Source organism: Rhinoderma darwinii, chromosome 1, assembly GCF_050947455.1.
Source record: "Rhinoderma darwinii isolate aRhiDar2 chromosome 1, aRhiDar2.hap1, whole genome shotgun sequence".
Classification (NCBI taxonomy): domain Eukaryota; kingdom Metazoa; phylum Chordata; class Amphibia; order Anura; family Rhinodermatidae; genus Rhinoderma; species Rhinoderma darwinii.
The window spans coordinates 8,396,830-8,416,283 of record NC_134687.1 but is presented as its reverse complement, the minus strand read 5'-3'; the positions used below and the strand labels follow the sequence as shown (position 1 = coordinate 8,416,283).

Below are 19,454 nucleotides of genomic sequence, written 5' to 3'. Positions count from 1 at the left end.
GAAACATTACTCCAGATAGCGTCTTCCTATGCAATACGAGAGGTCTGTGGACTATTCCATGTATGGCTGTCTCTATCAACATGGTACCTCTCACCCCCCAACATTGGAAAATGAATGTTATTCTCTTATTGTACAATAAAAATGTTCCTAAACAAGAATATTGAGTGAGCTTCTTGTATGGAGAACCAGATTATTGGCCACATATTTGACGACTGTAGAGCAGAGGAACTTGCCTAAATGTGGCCGCAATAGAACGGCATGGGTGCAGATTTCTGATACTTTTCCAGATTTATATGTACACATCCCTAAATGATAAGGTAGAGCTGCAGAGAACATGCACCTTCCCAAATGTTACCTTGTGTATGAACCCACAAATTAAGATCTTTGGGGGTCAAGGAAGTCCTAAGAAGTGAAGTCAATGGGGTTGTCAGATTTCAGCTCTTCATTATTACAGCTGCTCCCCTGAAGTCTATCGCATAGGTCATCACTTCTCAGCAGACAGGAACAGGGGGCAGGGCTGACAACTGACAACTCCATTACTAGTTACTTGATGTGGTCAAGAGGGAAGCCGAAGAGGCAGCAAGAAGAGTAAGAATTTGGAAAATTTTTAAATTGCTCGAAACCATCGTGAAAAGGAAAGGTTTACAGCTTTTTGGGGACACATCGCTATATCTGATCATATGCCCCCAGTCAAGGATGACATCTGAACAGGAAAAGTCCTCTTACCGGGAACGAGTACAGGAAGATTCCAAGGAACAGCAGCAAGATGAAGACCATGAGGAAGACCAAGATGAAGCACTTGTATCGACTCCACAGGATATACTTTAGGGTCTTGTATGGAGATGTAAACCAGAAGAATGATGTCTCAGGGCGTCTGAAACCAAATTGTATTAAATTTTCATATATTACTTATACGAAGTCAATGTACGCGGATCGACATAAATGTGCAGTCTCATGTTCCCTACTCTCTATTTTCTATCTTGATTTTCATCATCTTATTTGTTGAACTCAAACTTTAAGGGGTCATCCAAAAAGGACAGCCACCTTTTCAACTATCAATAAACCAGCTGACGGCTGATATATTCATATTATGCTAATGTGGAGGCTTATGAGCTGATGGAAACCCCTATGACGACCATGTGCCCTAATAGAAACTACATTGGTGGGGAACAATGTTCTTGGACCCCCAGGGGCCATAGGGCAATAGTCAGCATAGAAACTTCTCCTCTCTTGATAGCTGATACACATTAAGAATGTAATCATCTGACAGGTTTTTTGATCTTACTTGGGGTCCTCTAGTCTGGGGTTCATATTTGGTTCATCTCGGCCTTGTCCAGCTGGTCGTTCTTCATTCTCTTGCTCGTTGACAATCTCCAAAGTCATTTCCAGCTTCCCCTGTGAACATAAATGGTGGCTGAAAGTTGGAGGCTATTAACTCAATGTAATGCCTGATACGAGAAGCAAAGGAGGCTTAGTCAAACGTTCTCTTAAGAAGTCCTTATACCCATGCCACACAGTATCTCTCCAAGCCTCCACCCATTACATAGATAATTATTGGGCGAGACCTAAAACAAGAATTGGTAGCATGGTGATAAAACACGCTGTGACCAGTTATGTATGTGAGGCTCATATGATGGTCCCCCCCGGAGAGGAAGTCAAGCGATGGCTATGTCATTTAAGGTGTCTCACTAAAGGAGAGCCACAAGAAGTTAAAGCATGTGTATGTAATGAATGATGTGGATACAGGCCTTAAATAATGGCTCATGGATGGTCTCAACTGGGATGGTTGGTTCATAATACTCATAGCCAGGCAGTAAAGTGAGGTTGTTGCTATCATGACTGCCAAAATACTGTGGGCTTGGCTAGAAGACATTCCACTGCCAAGGACCTAAATAAAACGTCATGACTTTTAACTCTTACAGGAATATAAGGGCTAAAGCTTTGGTTTAAAGGGGTTGTCCCACAAAACACATGTATCCACTATCCACAAGATAGAGAATACATGTGGGATCGCTGGGGGTCCGATCGCTGGGACCACCAGTGATAAGGAGAACGGGGAACTGAAAGTCCCCCAAAGTGCTCCATGAGATGGTTTGGACTTCCGGGGTCTGTGTCCGGCTTGTGGGAATGAACGGAGCGCTGGTCACGAATGCGCACAAGCTGTGGATAGGGGATACATGTGTTTTGTTGGACAACCCCTTTAGGCACCATATGAAAACTCAGAATCTTAGCTGACACCAGGCTGAACGAGAGAGGATATGTGCTCTCTGCTTGTCATGTTAAGAGGGGGATTTTTTCCTACTACAGGGGTAAGACGATGAGGAGTTGTACATCTAATCACCCCCTGCACCTTATCAGACCATGTGTTGATTCCGTGACTCGGATTTTTACCGGAATCTGGATCATAACGATTTTTGGTCTCTTGAGTTCTGGTGATTATGTAAGGAGCAATGCATGAAGGTATAGATATGTATGATCTCTGCACATCTTAAACTTGTATTTTCACTTTTGGTGCAAAATGGCATGAAGGCGCCGATGAGTGTAAAGTGCTGGGTGAGGTTCTTATAATGTGTAGTGTATCTACGTTCATAAAATATATAGTTATGGTTGTATATTATGATTTAATATTTTTTTATAATGCAGAATTTATTAGTATATGTGAAAACTGTCGCGGCCATACATGGGCTAAATAGTTATGAAAACAAGGAATCCTTACAGCAAGAATTTTCTGGTCACCGTCCACACCTACACAGGGCCACCAACCCTTCACTGTCTTCTGCTCGAATAGAGAGACCACTTTTCCAACAGAAATGGACTCGTCCAGCAGGTCCAAGCGACATTTTTCTGCTGTCTTTGCAGGTTTCGGCATCTGGTTCAGATCCAGCTGTACAGAACCTGGATAGATAAAAGCAGATCTATGGATTTCCAGTAAGCCACAAAGGCAGTTTTTTACTCTTTCCTGAAATTTAGAATCAACTATAACCATGGTGCAAAAGGTGGCATAGGGAATAAATACTGTTAGCCACGGCCACCTCCATCTGGGAAGTAACATCTACGACATCTAGAATTGCAGGTGAATGATGAAGATGTATCCAGCACTCGGTATAAAAGTCAAATGGTTTATTAGGTCATGTTAATACAAAGAGTTTTAAAACAAAAATCCCGGGACCACGCTTACGCGTTTCAGACCATTGTTTTAACATGACCTAATAGACTATTTGACTTTTATACCGAGTCCTGGATACATCTTCATCATTCACCTCCATTACCTTGTTTACCTGCTGTCGACACAGGACCTTATTGGGAGTATCTACAAGCACCTGCAGCAATTGGATCACTTTATACCGACTTGCACAAACCAACGCATTGGAAACGCAATGGAAATGTGGTGAGCTAACTTTTTGTAACACATTCATTTTTCTGACATCTGGAATTGGTTACTCTGAATAAGACCACTGCAATTCCATTACCTCCATCATCAGCTGTCAACTTTGGTAGACTGGTGTGGTCAGCACAAGGATAAGACGGAAGGTTAGACATGTTGAGCTACTGCTTCCTTCAAGAAAAAATCATCAAAGCCCTTCGCTCTCCCTCAACTTGTTGGCACACAGCCATGCATAGCCCAAATAATACACGGACTTGACACTCTCAGATAATTTTCACACTGAATATTCGAGCATTCATCCAAAGTGCCCAATAATGTCTGCAGAATTGTATTATTACTAAGTGAAATGACAGTAGGAGATTTTTTTAACACAATGTGGTGACGTTCTAACCTTCATGTGCATTTTGTAGCAAGTCCAAGGGTGTACCCACCATTGAAGGGTCTATGAAGAGGGAGGGCAGGGGTGAGGCGTATCCTCTTTTGACCTATCAAGTATGAACCTCTGTAGAGATAAAAGGGTGGAGGAACCTACCCAAAGTACAAGCCACTCTGGTCTTCTCCAGGAGATCTGCCAATTCGTCATGTCTCGGTATGGAGGCTGGCATGGACCAGCACCAAGTTAGGAGCCCTATTATGAATTTTATGTGCCCCCTCCACACTATGTACCCTCCTGCTCATCCAAGATTCACCTCCATTATCCCCCTTTCTTCTCAGCATCCGGATGTTCAGATGGTTCTGGCTCAGGAAACGATAAAGAGGAAGGAGGCAGCGAGGGCGGTGATGCCATTGTTTAGAAAAACCTCAATTACAATCACTTTAGCTTGGAATTAACATTTGATATTGTTCCTGCGCTGATTTCTTGGTACAATCTCAAAGCAACTTCACATAAGCTGCTATACATAAACCAGATGTGTGCTGGATCCCGTCGACATGGCTTCCCATAAAAATGCCTGTCTTTTTCATGGTAGGCAATGGTCATGGCGTAAGAAAAGTTGGCTGAGCCATTAAAGAAGCTTCTGTCAGCAAAAGCCACACGTTGTGGGCCTCCGGAGCCTCGCTCAATCACACAGCCCTCTCCTCTGCCCAGTGTTAAAGTAAACTGGGCTCCTTGTTGATGTCATACTGGAACGCCGTGTATAGACTTTGTATATGGAATACAATCGTTTCTATTCTCTGCGAGACCGCAGATACAGGGACATCAAAACACCGCTGCCCTCAGAGCTTCATGGTGAATAAACCAAGATGACATATATTTATATAATAAAAGCCATGAGTGGACTGGTCACTGCCTGCCACAACCACATTCCTCACCTGAAATATTCTGTGCTGCTGTGGACCCTATTCTTTCCAGTATCGCAGTTTGTGACCTCTTACTTGTCTCTATCCTCCTCATATCATGACGCTGCCCCCGTCACATGCAGTCCTGTCCTCACTAACATCATCAGGTGAGAGGACAGGTCTCTGCCCCAAGCAAGATGATGAAGGTGTTTGTGTCTCTTATTCTGCTGACACCATTAAAATAATAAACCAGCACCTGTACCCGGTGAACCCGGGCAAATGCGGGGCCCACTACCCTTGGGGGGTCCCACTCGGCCGCCGGGTGCTTACGCTGCCGTCATGGCTCCTCCTGGAGCGGAATCCCTGGCCAGAGTGGTGCCGATGCTCTAGCCAGAAATTTCACTGTTGGAGGAACCCCTGGCATCACAATCCATATATGATAGTGGCAACGCTCTGGCTGGGACTTCCACTCCTAGAGGGAGCCCAAATTGCACTATCTACAGGGAGGACTGTATGGCATGATCTACAGAGGGCACTGTGGCACTATCTACAGAGGGGTGAGTGCGGCACTATCTACAGAGGGGTGAGTGCAGCACTATCTACAGAGGGGTGAGTGCAGCACTATTTACAGAGGGGTGAGTACGGCACTATCTACAGAGGGGTGAGTGCGGCACTATCTACAGATGGGTAAGTGTGGCACTATCTACAGAGGGGTGAGTGCGGCACTATCTGCAGAGGGGTGAGTGCGGCACTATCTACAGAGGGGTGAGTGCGGCACTATCTACAGAGGGGTGAGTGCGGCACTATCTATAAAGGGGTGAGTCCGGCACTATCTACAGAGGGGTGAGTGCAGCACTATCTATAAAGGGGTGAGTGTGGCAATATCTACAGGGAGGGTGGGTATAGCGCTATCTACGGAGCGGTGAGTGCGGCGCTATCTACGGAGCGGTGAGTGCGGCACTATCTACAGAGGGGTGAGTACGCCACTACCTACAGAGGGGTAAGTGTGCCACTATCTACAGAGGGGTGAGTGCGCCACTATCTACAGAGGGGTGAGAGCGGCACTACCTACAGATGGGTAAGTGTGGCACTATTTACAGATGGGTAAGTGCGCACTATCTACAGAGGGGTGAGTGCGGCACTATTTACAGAGTGGTGAGTGTGGAACTATCTACAGAGGGGTGAGTGCGGCACTATCTACAGAGGGGTGAGTGCGGCACTATCTACAGAGGGTGTGGGGCACTATCAACGGAGGGCACTGTGGTATTATTTACAGAGGTGTGTGTGTGGCACTATCTACAAAGGGGTAGATAGTGCCATACACCCCTGTGGACCCCAAAGGTCCACACAAACTGGGAGCCGGCCCTGTAGGGACAAAACACAAACAAACGATCTGTGCAAGATTAATGTCCAATACCGACATCATTCCACACCAGAAGCTTATACCCTTACCAGTACATTCATATACAGTATACTCCCAGAATATTCATATACAGCATACTCCCGGTACATTCATATACAGTATACTCTCAGTGCATTCATATACAGTATACTCCTAGTACATTCATATACAGTACACTCCCAGTACATTCATATACAGTATACTCCCGGTACATTCATATACAGTATACTCCCAGTACATTCATATACAGTATACTCCCAGTACATTCATATACAGTATACTCCCAGTACATTCATATACAGTATACTCCCAGTACATTCATATACAGTATACTCCCAGTACATTCATATACAGTATACTCCCAGTACATACATATACAGTAAACTCCCAGTACATTCATATACAGTATACTCCCAGTACATGCATATACAGTACACTCCCAGTACATTCATATACAGTATACTCCCAGTACATTCATATACAGTATACTCCCAGTACATACATATACAGTATACTCCCGGTCCATACATATACAGTATACTCCCAGTACATTCATATACAGTACACTCCCAGTACATGCATATACAGTATACTCCCAGTACATTCATATACAGTACACTCCCAGTACATTCATATACAGTATACTCCCAGTACATTCATATACAGTATACTCCCAGTACATACATATACAGTATACTCCCGGTCCATACATATACAGTATACTCCCAGTACATTCATATACAGTAAACTCCCAGTACATTCATATATAGTATACTCCCAGTACATACATATACAGTATACTCCCGGTACATTCATATACAGTATACTCCCGGTACATTCATATACAGTATACTCCCAGTACATTCATATACAGTACACTCCCAGTACATTCATATACAGTACACTCCCGGTACATTCATATACAGTATACTCCCGGTACATTGATATACAGTATACTCCCGGTACATTCATATACAATATACTCCCAGTACATTCATATACAGTACACTCCCAGTACATTCATATACAGTATACTCCCGATACATACATATACAGTATACTCCCAGTACATTCATATACAGTATACTCCCAGTACATTCATATACAGTAAACTCCCAGTACATTCATATACAGTATACTCCCAGTACATTCATATACAGTACACTCCCGGTACATTCATATACAGTATACTCCCGGTACATTCATATACAGTATACTCCTGGTACATTCATATACAGTATACTCCCGTTACATTCATACACAGTATACTCCCGGTACATTCATATACAGTATACTCCCGGTACATTCATATACAGTATACTCCCAGTACATACATATACAGCACACTCCCAGTACATTCATATACAGTATACTCCCGGTACATTCATATACAGTATACTCCCAGTACATTCATATACAGTATACTCCCAGTACATTCATATAAAGTATACTCCCAGTACATTCATATACAGTATACTCCCAGTACATTCATATACAGTATACTCCCAGTACATACATATACAGTAAACTCCCAGTACATTCATATACAGTATACTCCCAGTACATGCATATACAGTACACTCCCAGTACATTCATATACAGTATACTCCCAGTACATGCATATACAGTACACTCCCAGTACATTCATATACAGTATACTCCCAGTACATACATATACAGTATACTCCCGGTACATTCATATACAGTATACTCCCGGTACATTCATATACAGTATACTCCCAGTACATTCATATACAGTACACTCCCAGTACATTCATATACAGTACACTCCCGGTACATTCATATACAGTATACTCCCGGTACATTGATATACAGTATACTCCCGGTACATTCATATACAATATACTCCCAGTACATTCATATACAGTACACTCCCAGTACATTCATATACAGTATACTCCCGATACATACATATACAGTATACTCCCAGTACATTCATATACAGTATACTCCCAGTACATTCATATACAGTAAACTCCCAGTACATTCATATACAGTATACTCCCAGTACATTCATATACAGTACACTCCCGGTACATTCATATACAGTATACTCCCGGTACATTCATATACAGTATACTCCTGGTACATTCATATACAGTATACTCCCGTTACATTCATACACAGTATACTCCCGGTACATTCATATACAGTATACTCCCGGTACATTCATATACAGTATACTCCCAGTACATACATATACAGCACACTCCCAGTACATTCATATACAGTATACTCCCGGTACATTCATATACAGTATACTCCCAGTACATTCATATACAGTATACTCCCAGTACATTCATATAAAGTATACTCCCAGTACATTCATATACAGTATACTCCCAGTACATTCATATACAGTATACTCCCAGTACATACATATACAGTAAACTCCCAGTACATTCATATACAGTATACTCCCAGTACATGCATATACAGTACACTCCCAGTACATTCATATACAGTATACTCCCAGTACATTCATATACAGTATACTCCCAGTACATACATATACAGTATACTCCCGGTCCATACATATACAGTATACTCCCAGTACATTCATATACAGTACACTCCCAGTACATTCATATACAGTATACTCCCAGTACATTCATATACAGTACACTCCCAGTACATTCATATACAGTATACTCCCAGTACATTCATATACAGTATACTCCCAGTACATACATATACAGTATACTCCCGGTCCATACATATACAGTATACTCCCAGTACATTCATATACAGTAAACTCCCAGTACATTCATATATAGTATACTCCCAGTACATACATATACAGTATACTCCCGGTACATTCATATACAGTATACTCCCGGTACATTCATATACAGTATATTCCCAGTACATTCATATACAGTACACTCCCAGTACATTCATATACAGTACACTCCCGGTACATTCATATACAGTATACTCCCGGTACATTGATATACAGTATACTCCCGGTACATTCATATACAATATACTCCCAGTACATTCATATACAGTACACTCCCAGTACATTCATATACAGTATACTCCTGGTACATTCATATACAGTATACTCCCGTTACATTCATACACAGTATACTCCCGGTACATTCATATACAGTATACTCCCGGTACATTCATATACAGTATACTCCCGGTACATTCATATACAGTATACTCCTGGTACATTCATATACAGTATACTCCCGGTACATTCATATACAGTATAATCCCAGTACATTCATATACAGTATACTCCCAGTACATTCATATACAGTATACTCCCAGTACATTCATATACAGTATACTCCCAGTACATACATATACAGTAAACTCCCAGTACATTCATATACAGTATACTCCCAGTACATTCATATACAGTATACTCCCAGTACATTCATATACAGTATACTCCCAGTACATTCATATACAGTACACTCCCGGTACATTCATATACAATATACTCCCAGTACATTCATATACAGTACACTCCCAGTACATTCATATACAGTATACTCCCAGTACATTCATATACAGTAAACTCCCGATACATACGTAAACAGTATAGCACCGGTATATTCATATACAGTATACTCCCAGTACATTCCTATACAGTATACTCCCAGTACATTCATATACAGTACACTCCCAGTACATTCATATACAGTATACTCCCAGTACATTCATATACAGTATACTCCCGGTACATTCATATACAGTAAACTCCCGATACATACATAAACAGTATAGCACCGGTACATTCATATACAGTATACTCCCAGTACATTCCTATACAGTATACTCCCAGTACATTCATATAGAGTATACTCCCAGTACATTCATATACAGTACACTCCCAGAGTACATACATATACAGTATACTCCCGGTACATTCATATACAGTACACTCCCAGAGTACATACATATACAGTATACTCCCGGTACATTCATATACAGTAAACTCCCGATACATACATAAACAGTATAGCACCGGTACATTCATATACAGTATACTCCCAGTACATTCCTATACAGTATACTCCCAGTACATTCATATAGAGTATACTCCCAGTACATTCATATACAGTACACTCCCAGAGTACATACATATACAGTATACTCCCGGTACATTCATATACAGTAAACTCCCGATACATACATAAACAGTATAGCACCGGTACATTCATATACAGTATACTCCCGGTACATTCATATACAGTATACTCCCAGTACATTCATATACAGTACACTCCCAGAGTACATACATATACAGTATTTTCCCGGAACATTCATATACAGTATACTCCCAGAGTACATACATATAAAGTATAGTCCCGGTACATTCATATACAGTATACTCCCGGTACATTCATACACAGTACACTCCCAGAGTACATTCATATACAGTATACTCCCAGTACATTCATACACAGTATACTCCCAATACATACATATACAGTATACTCCCAGTACATTCATATACCGTATACTCCCAGTACATTCATATACAGTATACTCCCAGTACATTCATACACAGTATACTCCCAGTACATTCATATACAGTATACTCCCAGTACATTCATATACAGTATACCCCCAGTACATTCATATACAGTATACCCCCAGTACATTCATATACAGTATACCCCCAGTACATTCCTATACAGTATACCCCCAGTACATTCATATACAGTATACTCCCGGTACATTCATACACCGTACACTCCCGGTACATTCATATACTGTACACTCCCGGTACATTCATATACTGTACACTCCCGGTACATTCATATACAGTACACTCCCGGTACATTCATATACAGTATACTCCCGGTACATTCATATACAGTATACTCCCGGTACATTCATATACAGTATACTCCCGTTACATTCATATACAATATACTCCCGGTACATTCATATACAGTATACCCCCGGTACATTCATATACAGTATACTCCCGTTACATTCATATACAGTATACTCCCGGTACATACATAAACAGTATAGCACCGGTACATTCATATACAGTATACTCCCAGTACATTCCTATACAGTATACTCCCAGTACATTCATATACAGTATACTCCCAGTACATTCATATACAGTACACTCCCAGAGTACATACATATACAGTATACTCCCGGAACATTCATATACAGTATACTCCCGGTACATTCATATACAGTACACTCCCAGAGTACATTCATATATAGTATACTCCCAGTACATTCATACACAGTATACTCCCAATACATACATATACAGTATACTCCCAGTACATTCATATACCGTATACTCCCAGTACATTCATATACAGTATACTCCCAGTACATTCATACACAGTATACTCCCAGTACATTCATATACAGTATACTCCCAGTACATTCATATACAGTATACCCCCAGTACATTCATATACAGTATACCCCCAGTACATTCATATACAGTATACTCCCGGTACATTCATACACCGTACACTCCCGGTACATTCATATACTGTACACTCCCGGTACATTCATATACTGTACACTCCCAGTACATTCATATACAGTACACTCCCGGTACATTCATATACAGTATACTCCCGGTACATTCATATACAGTATACTCCTGGTACATTCATATACAGTATACTCCCGTTACATTCATATACAATATACTCCCGGTACATTCATATACAGTATACTCCCGGTACATTCATATACAGTATACTCCCGTTACATTCATATAAAGTATACTCCCGGTACATTCATACACCGTATACTCCCGTTACATTCATATACTGTACACTCCCGGTACATTCATATACTGTACACTCCCAGTACATTCATATACAGTACACTCCCAGTACATTCATATACAGTATACTCCCGGTACATTCATATACAGTATACTCCCGGTACATTCATATACAGTATACTCCCAATACATACATATACAGTATACTCCCAGTACATTCATATACAGTATACTCCCGGTACATTCATATACAGTATACTCCCGTTACATTCATATACAGTATACTCCCGGTAAATTCATACACAGTATACTCCCAATACATTCATATACAGTATACTCCCAGTACATACATATACGGTATACTCCCGGGAAATACATACACAGTATACTCCCAGTACATTCATATACAGTACACACCCAGTACATTCATATACAGTATACTCCCAGTACATTCATATACAGTACTCCCAGTACATACATATATAGTATACTCCCAGTGCATTCATATACAGTATACCCCCAGTACATTCATATACAGTATACTCCCGGTACATTCATATACAGTATACTCCCGGTACATTCATATACAGTATACTCCCTGTACATACATATACAGTATACTCCCGGTACATTCATATACAGTATACTCCCGGTACATTCATATACAGTATACTCCCAGTACATTCATATACAGTATACTCCCGGTACATTCATATACAGTACACTCCCGGTACATTCATATACAGTATACTCCCAGTACATTCATATACAGTATACTCCCGGTACATACATATACAGTATACTCCCAGTACATTCATATGCAGTATACTCCCGGTACATACATATACAGTATACTCCCGGTACATTCATATACAGTATACTCCCGGTACATTCATATACAGTATACTCCCGGTACATACATATACAGTACACTCCCAGTACATTCATATAAAGTATACTCCCAGTACATTCATATACAGTATACTCCCAGTACATTCATATACAGTATACTCCCAGTACATTCATATACAGTACACTCCCGGTACATTCATATACAGTACACTCCCGGTACATTCATATACAGTATACTCTCGGTACATACATATACAGTATACTCCCGGTACATTCATATACAGTACACTCCCGGTACATACGTATACAGTATACTCCCGGTACATTCATATACAGTATACTCCCGGTACATTCATATACAGTATACTCCCGGTACATTCATATACAGTATACTCCCGGTACATTCACATACAGTATACTCCCGGTACATTCATATACAGTATACTCCCAGTACATACATATACAGTATACTCCCAGTACATACATATACAGTATACTCCCGGTACATACATATACAGTATACTCCCGGTACATACATATACAGTATACTCCCGGTACATACATATACAGTATACTCCCGGTACATACATATACAGTATACTCCCGGTACATTCATATACAGTATACTCCCGGTACATTCATATACAGTATACTCCCGGTACATTCATATACAGTATACTCCCGGTACATTCATATACAGTATACTCCCGGTACATTCATATACAGTATACTCCCGGTACATTCATATACAGTATACTCCCGGTACATTCATATACAGTATAGTCCGGTACATTCATATACAGTATACTCCCGGTACATTCATATACAGTATACTCCCGGTACATTCATACACAGTATACTCCCAGTACATTCATATACAGTATACTCCCAGTACATTCATATACAGTATACCCCCGGTACATTCATATACAGTATACTCCCGGTACATTCATACACGTATACTCCCGGTACATTCATATACAGTATACTCCCGGTACATTCATATACTGTACACTCCCGGTACATTCATATACAGTACACTCCCGGTACATTCATATACAGTATACTCCCGATACATTCATATACTGTACACTCCCGGTACATTCATATACAGTACACTCCCGGTACATTCATATACAGTATACTCCCGGTACATTCATATACAGTATACTCCCGGTACATTCATATACAGTATACTCCCGTTACATTCATATACAATATACTCCCGGTACATTCATATACAGTATACCCCCGGTACATTCATATACAGTATACTCCCGTTACATTCATATACAGTATACTCCCGGTACATATATAAACAGTATAGCACCGGTACATTCATATACAGTATACTCCCAGTACATTCCTATACAGTATACTCCCAGTACATTCATATACAGTATACTCCCAGTACATTCATATACAGTACACTCCCAGAGTACATACATATACAGTATACTCCCGGAACATTCATATACAGTATACTCCCGGTACATTCATATACAGTACACTCCCAGAGTACATTCATATATAGTATACTCCCAGTACATTCATACACAGTATACTCCCAATACATACATATACAGTATACTCCCAGTACATTCATATACCGTATACTCCCAGTACATTCATATACAGTATACTCCCAGTACATTCATACACAGTATACTCCCAGTACATTCATATACAGTATACTCCCAGTACATTCATATACAGTATACCCCCAGTACATTCATATACAGTATACCCCCAGTACATTCATATACAGTATACTCCCGGTACATTCATACACCGTACACTCCCGGTACATTCATATACTGTACACTCCCGGTACATTCATATACTGTACACTCCCAGTACATTCATATACAGTACACTCCCGGTACATTCATATACAGTATACTCCCGGTACATTCATATACAGTATACTCCCGGTACATTCATATACAGTATACTCCCGTTACATTCATATACAATATACTCCCGGTACATTCATATACAGTATACTCCCGGTACATTCATATACAGTATACTCCCGTTACATTCATAGAAAGTATACTCCCGGTACATTCATACACGTATACTCCCGTTACATTCATATACTGTACACTCCCGGTACATTCATATACTGTACACTCCCAGTACATTCATATACAGTACACTCCCAGTACATTCATATACAGTATACTCCCGGTACATTCATATACAGTATACTCCCGGTACATTCATATACAGTATACTCCCAATACATACATATACAGTATACTCCCAGTACATTCATATACAGTATACTCCCGGTACATTCATATACAGTATACTCCCGTTACATTCATATACAGTATACTCCCGGTAAATTCATACACAGTATACTCCCAATACATTCATATACAGTATACTCCCAGTACATACATATACGGTATACTCCCGGGAAATACATACACAGTATACTCCCAGTACATTCATATACAGTACACACCCAGTACATTCATATACAGTATACTCCCAGTACATTCATATACAGTACTCCCAGTACATACATATATAGTATACTCCCAGTGCATTCATATACAGTATACCCCCGGTACATTCATATACAGTATACTCCCGGTACATTCATATACAGTATACTCCCGGTACATTCATATACAGTATACTCCCTGTACATACATATACAGTATACTCCCGGTACATTCATATACAGTATACTCCCGGTACATTCATATACAGTATACTCCCAGTACATTCATATACAGTATACTCCCGGTACATTCATATACAGTACACTCCCGGTACATTCATATACAGTATACTCCCAGTACATTCATATACAGTATACTCCCGGTACATACATATACAGTATACTCCCAGTACATTCATATGCAGTATACTCCCGGTACATACATATACAGTATACTCCCGGTACATTCATATACAGTATACTCCCGGTACATTCATATACAGTATACTCCCGGTACATACATATACAGTACACTCCCAGTACATTCATATAAAGTATACTCCCAGTACATTCATATACAGTATACTCCCAGTACATTCATATACAGTATACTCCCAGTACATTCATATACAGTACACTCCCGGTACATTCATATACAGTACACTCCCGGTACATTCATATACAGTATACTCTCGGTACATACATATACAGTATACTCCCGGTACATTCATATACAGTACACTCCCGGTACATACGTATACAGTATACTCCCGGTACATTCATATACAGTATACTCCCGGTACATTCATATACAGTATACTCCCGGTACATTCATATACAGTATACTCCCGGTACATTCACATACAGTATACTCCCGGTACATTCATATACAGTATACTCCCAGTACATACATATACAGTATACTCCCAGTACATACATATACAGTATACTCCCGGTACATACATATACAGTATACTCCCGGTACATACATATACAGTATACTCCCGGTACATACATATACAGTATACTCCCGGTACATACATATACAGTATACTCCCGGTACATTCATATACAGTATACTCCCGGTACATTCATATACAGTATACTCCCGGTACATTCATATACAGTATACTCCCGGTACATTCATATACAGTATACTCCCGGTACATTCATATACAGTATACTCCCGGTACATTCATATACAGTATACTCCCGGTACATTCATATACAGTATAGTCCGGTACATTCATATACAGTATACTCCCGGTACATTCATATACAGTATACTCCCGGTACATTCATACACAGTATACTCCCAGTACATTCATATACAGTATACTCCCAGTACATTCATATACAGTATACCCCCGGTACATTCATATACAGTATACTCCCGGTACATTCATATACAGTATACTCCCGGTACATTCATATACTGTACACTCCCGGTACATTCATATACAGTACACTCCCGGTACATTCATATACAGTATACTCCCAGTACATTCATATATAGTATACTCCCGGTACATACATATACAGTATACTCCCAGTACATTCATATGCAGTATACTCCCAGTACATTCATATACAGTATACTCCCGGTACATACATATACAGTATACTCCCGGTACATTCATATACAGTATACTCCCAGTACATTCATATACAGTATACTCCCGGTACATACATATAAAGTACACTCCCAGTACATTCATATACAGTATACTCCCAGTACATTCATATACAGTATACTCCCGGTACATTCATATACAGTAAACTCCCGGTACATTCATAAACAGTATACTCCCAGTACATTCATATACAGTATACTCCCGGTACATTCATATACAGTACACTCCCGGTACATTCATATACAGTATACTCCCAGTACATTCATATACAGTATACTCCCGGTACATACATATACAGTATACTCCCAGTACATTCATATGCAGTATACTCCCGGTACATACATATACAGTATACTCCCGGTACATTCATATACAGTATACTCCCGGTACATTCATATACAGTATACTCCCGGTACATTCATATACAGTATACTCCCAGTACATTCATATACAGTATACTCCCAGTACATTCATATACAGTACACTCCCGGTACATTCATATACAGTACACTCCCGGTACATTAATATACAGTATACTCTCGGTACATACATATACAGTATACTCCCGGTACATTCGTATACAGTACACTCCCGGTACATACGTATACAGTATACTCCCGGTACATTCATATACAGTATACTCCCGGTACATTCATATACAGTATACTCCCGGTACATTCATATACAGTATACTCCCGGTACATTCATATACAGTATACTCCCGGTACATTCATATACAGTATACTCCCAGTACATACATATACAGTATACTCCCAGTACATACATATACAGTATACTCCCGGTACATACATATACAGTATACTCCCGGTACATACATATACAGTATACTCCCGGTACATTCATATACAGTATACTCCCGGTACATTCATATACAGTATAGTCCGGTACATTCATATACAGTATACTCCCGGTACATTCATATACAGTATACTCCCGGTACATTCATACACAGTATACTCCCAGTACATTCATATACAGTATACTCCCAGTACATTCATATACAGTATACCCCCGGTACATTCATATACAGTATACTCCCGGTACATTCATACACGTATACTCCCGGTACATTCATATACAGTATACTCCCGGTACATTCATATACTGTACACTCCCGGTACATTCATATACAGTACACTCCCGGTACATTCATATACAGTATACTCCCGATACATTCATATACAGTATACTCCCGGTACATTCATATACAGTATACTCCCGTTACATTCATATACAGTATACTCCCGGTACATTCATACACAGTATACTCCCAATACATTCATATACAGTATACTCCCAGTACATACATATACGGTATACTCCCGGGAAATACATACACAGTATACTCCCAGTACATTCATATAAAGTACACACCCAGTACATTCATATACAGTACACTCCCAGTACATTCATACACAGTATACTCCCAGTACATTCATATACAGTACACTCCCAGTACATTCATATACAGTATACCCCCAGTACATTCATATACAGTATACTCCCAGTACATTCATATACAGTATACTCCCGGTACATTCATACACCGTACACTCCCGGTACATTCATATACTGTACACTCCCGGTACATTCATATACTGTACACTCCCGGTACATTCATATACAGTACACTCCCGGTACATTCATATACAGTATACTCCCGGTACATTCATATACAGTATACTCCCGGTACATTCATATACAGTATACTCCCGTTACATTCATATACAATATACTCCCGGTACATTCATATACAGTATACTCCCGGTACATTCATATACAGTATACTCCCGTTACATTCATATAAAGTATACTCCCGGTACATTCATACACCGTATACTCCCGTTACATTCATATACTGTACACTCCCGGTACATTCATATACTGTACACTCCCAGTACATTCATATACAGTACACTCCCAGTACATTCATATACAGTATACTCCCGGTACATTCATATACAGTATACTCCCGGTACATTCATATACAGTATACTCCCAATACATACATATACAGTATACTCCCAGTACATTCATATACAGTATACTCCCGGTACATTCATATACAGTATACTCCCGTTACATTCATATACAGTATACTCCCGGTAAATTCATACACAGTATACTCCCAATACATTCATATACAGTATACTCCCAGTACATACATATACGGTATACTCCCGGGAAATACATACACAGTATACTCCCAGTACATTCATATACAGTACACACCCAGTACATTCATATACAGTATACTCCCAGTACATTCATATACAGTACTCCCAGTACATACATATATAGTATACTCCCAGTGCATTCATATACAGTATACCCCCGTTACATTCATATACAGTATACTCCCGGTACATTCATATACAGTATACTCCCGGTACATTCATATACAGTATACTCCCTGTACATACATATACAGTATACTCCCGGTACATTCATATACAGTATACTCCCGGTACATTCATATACAGTATACTCCCAGTACATTCATATACAGTATACTCCCAGTACATTCATATACAGTACACTCCCGGTACATTCATATACAGTATACTCCCAGTACATTCATATACAGTATACTCCCGGTACATTCATATATAGTATAGTCCGGTACATTCATATACAGTATACTCCCGGTACATTCATATACAGTA

At 40.0% G+C, this 19,454-nt stretch overlaps 1 protein-coding gene across 4 annotated transcripts in view; it reads right to left on the bottom strand.

The window, feature by feature from the left end:
* DYSF (dysferlin) overlaps positions 1-19,454 on the bottom strand; it is a 317,692-nt gene that overhangs the window by 7,970 nt on the left and 290,268 nt on the right. For all 4 annotated transcript variants that reach the window (XM_075855618.1, XM_075855599.1, XM_075855606.1 and 1 more), the window contains 3 exons: positions 2,717-2,895; positions 1,286-1,395; positions 727-874 (listed from right to left, as the gene is read on the bottom strand). In XM_075855618.1, coding sequence (XP_075711733.1) covers positions 727-874; positions 1,286-1,395; positions 2,717-2,895 — 437 coding nt within the window. The remainder of the gene's footprint in view (positions 1-726; positions 875-1,285; positions 1,396-2,716; positions 2,896-19,454) is intronic.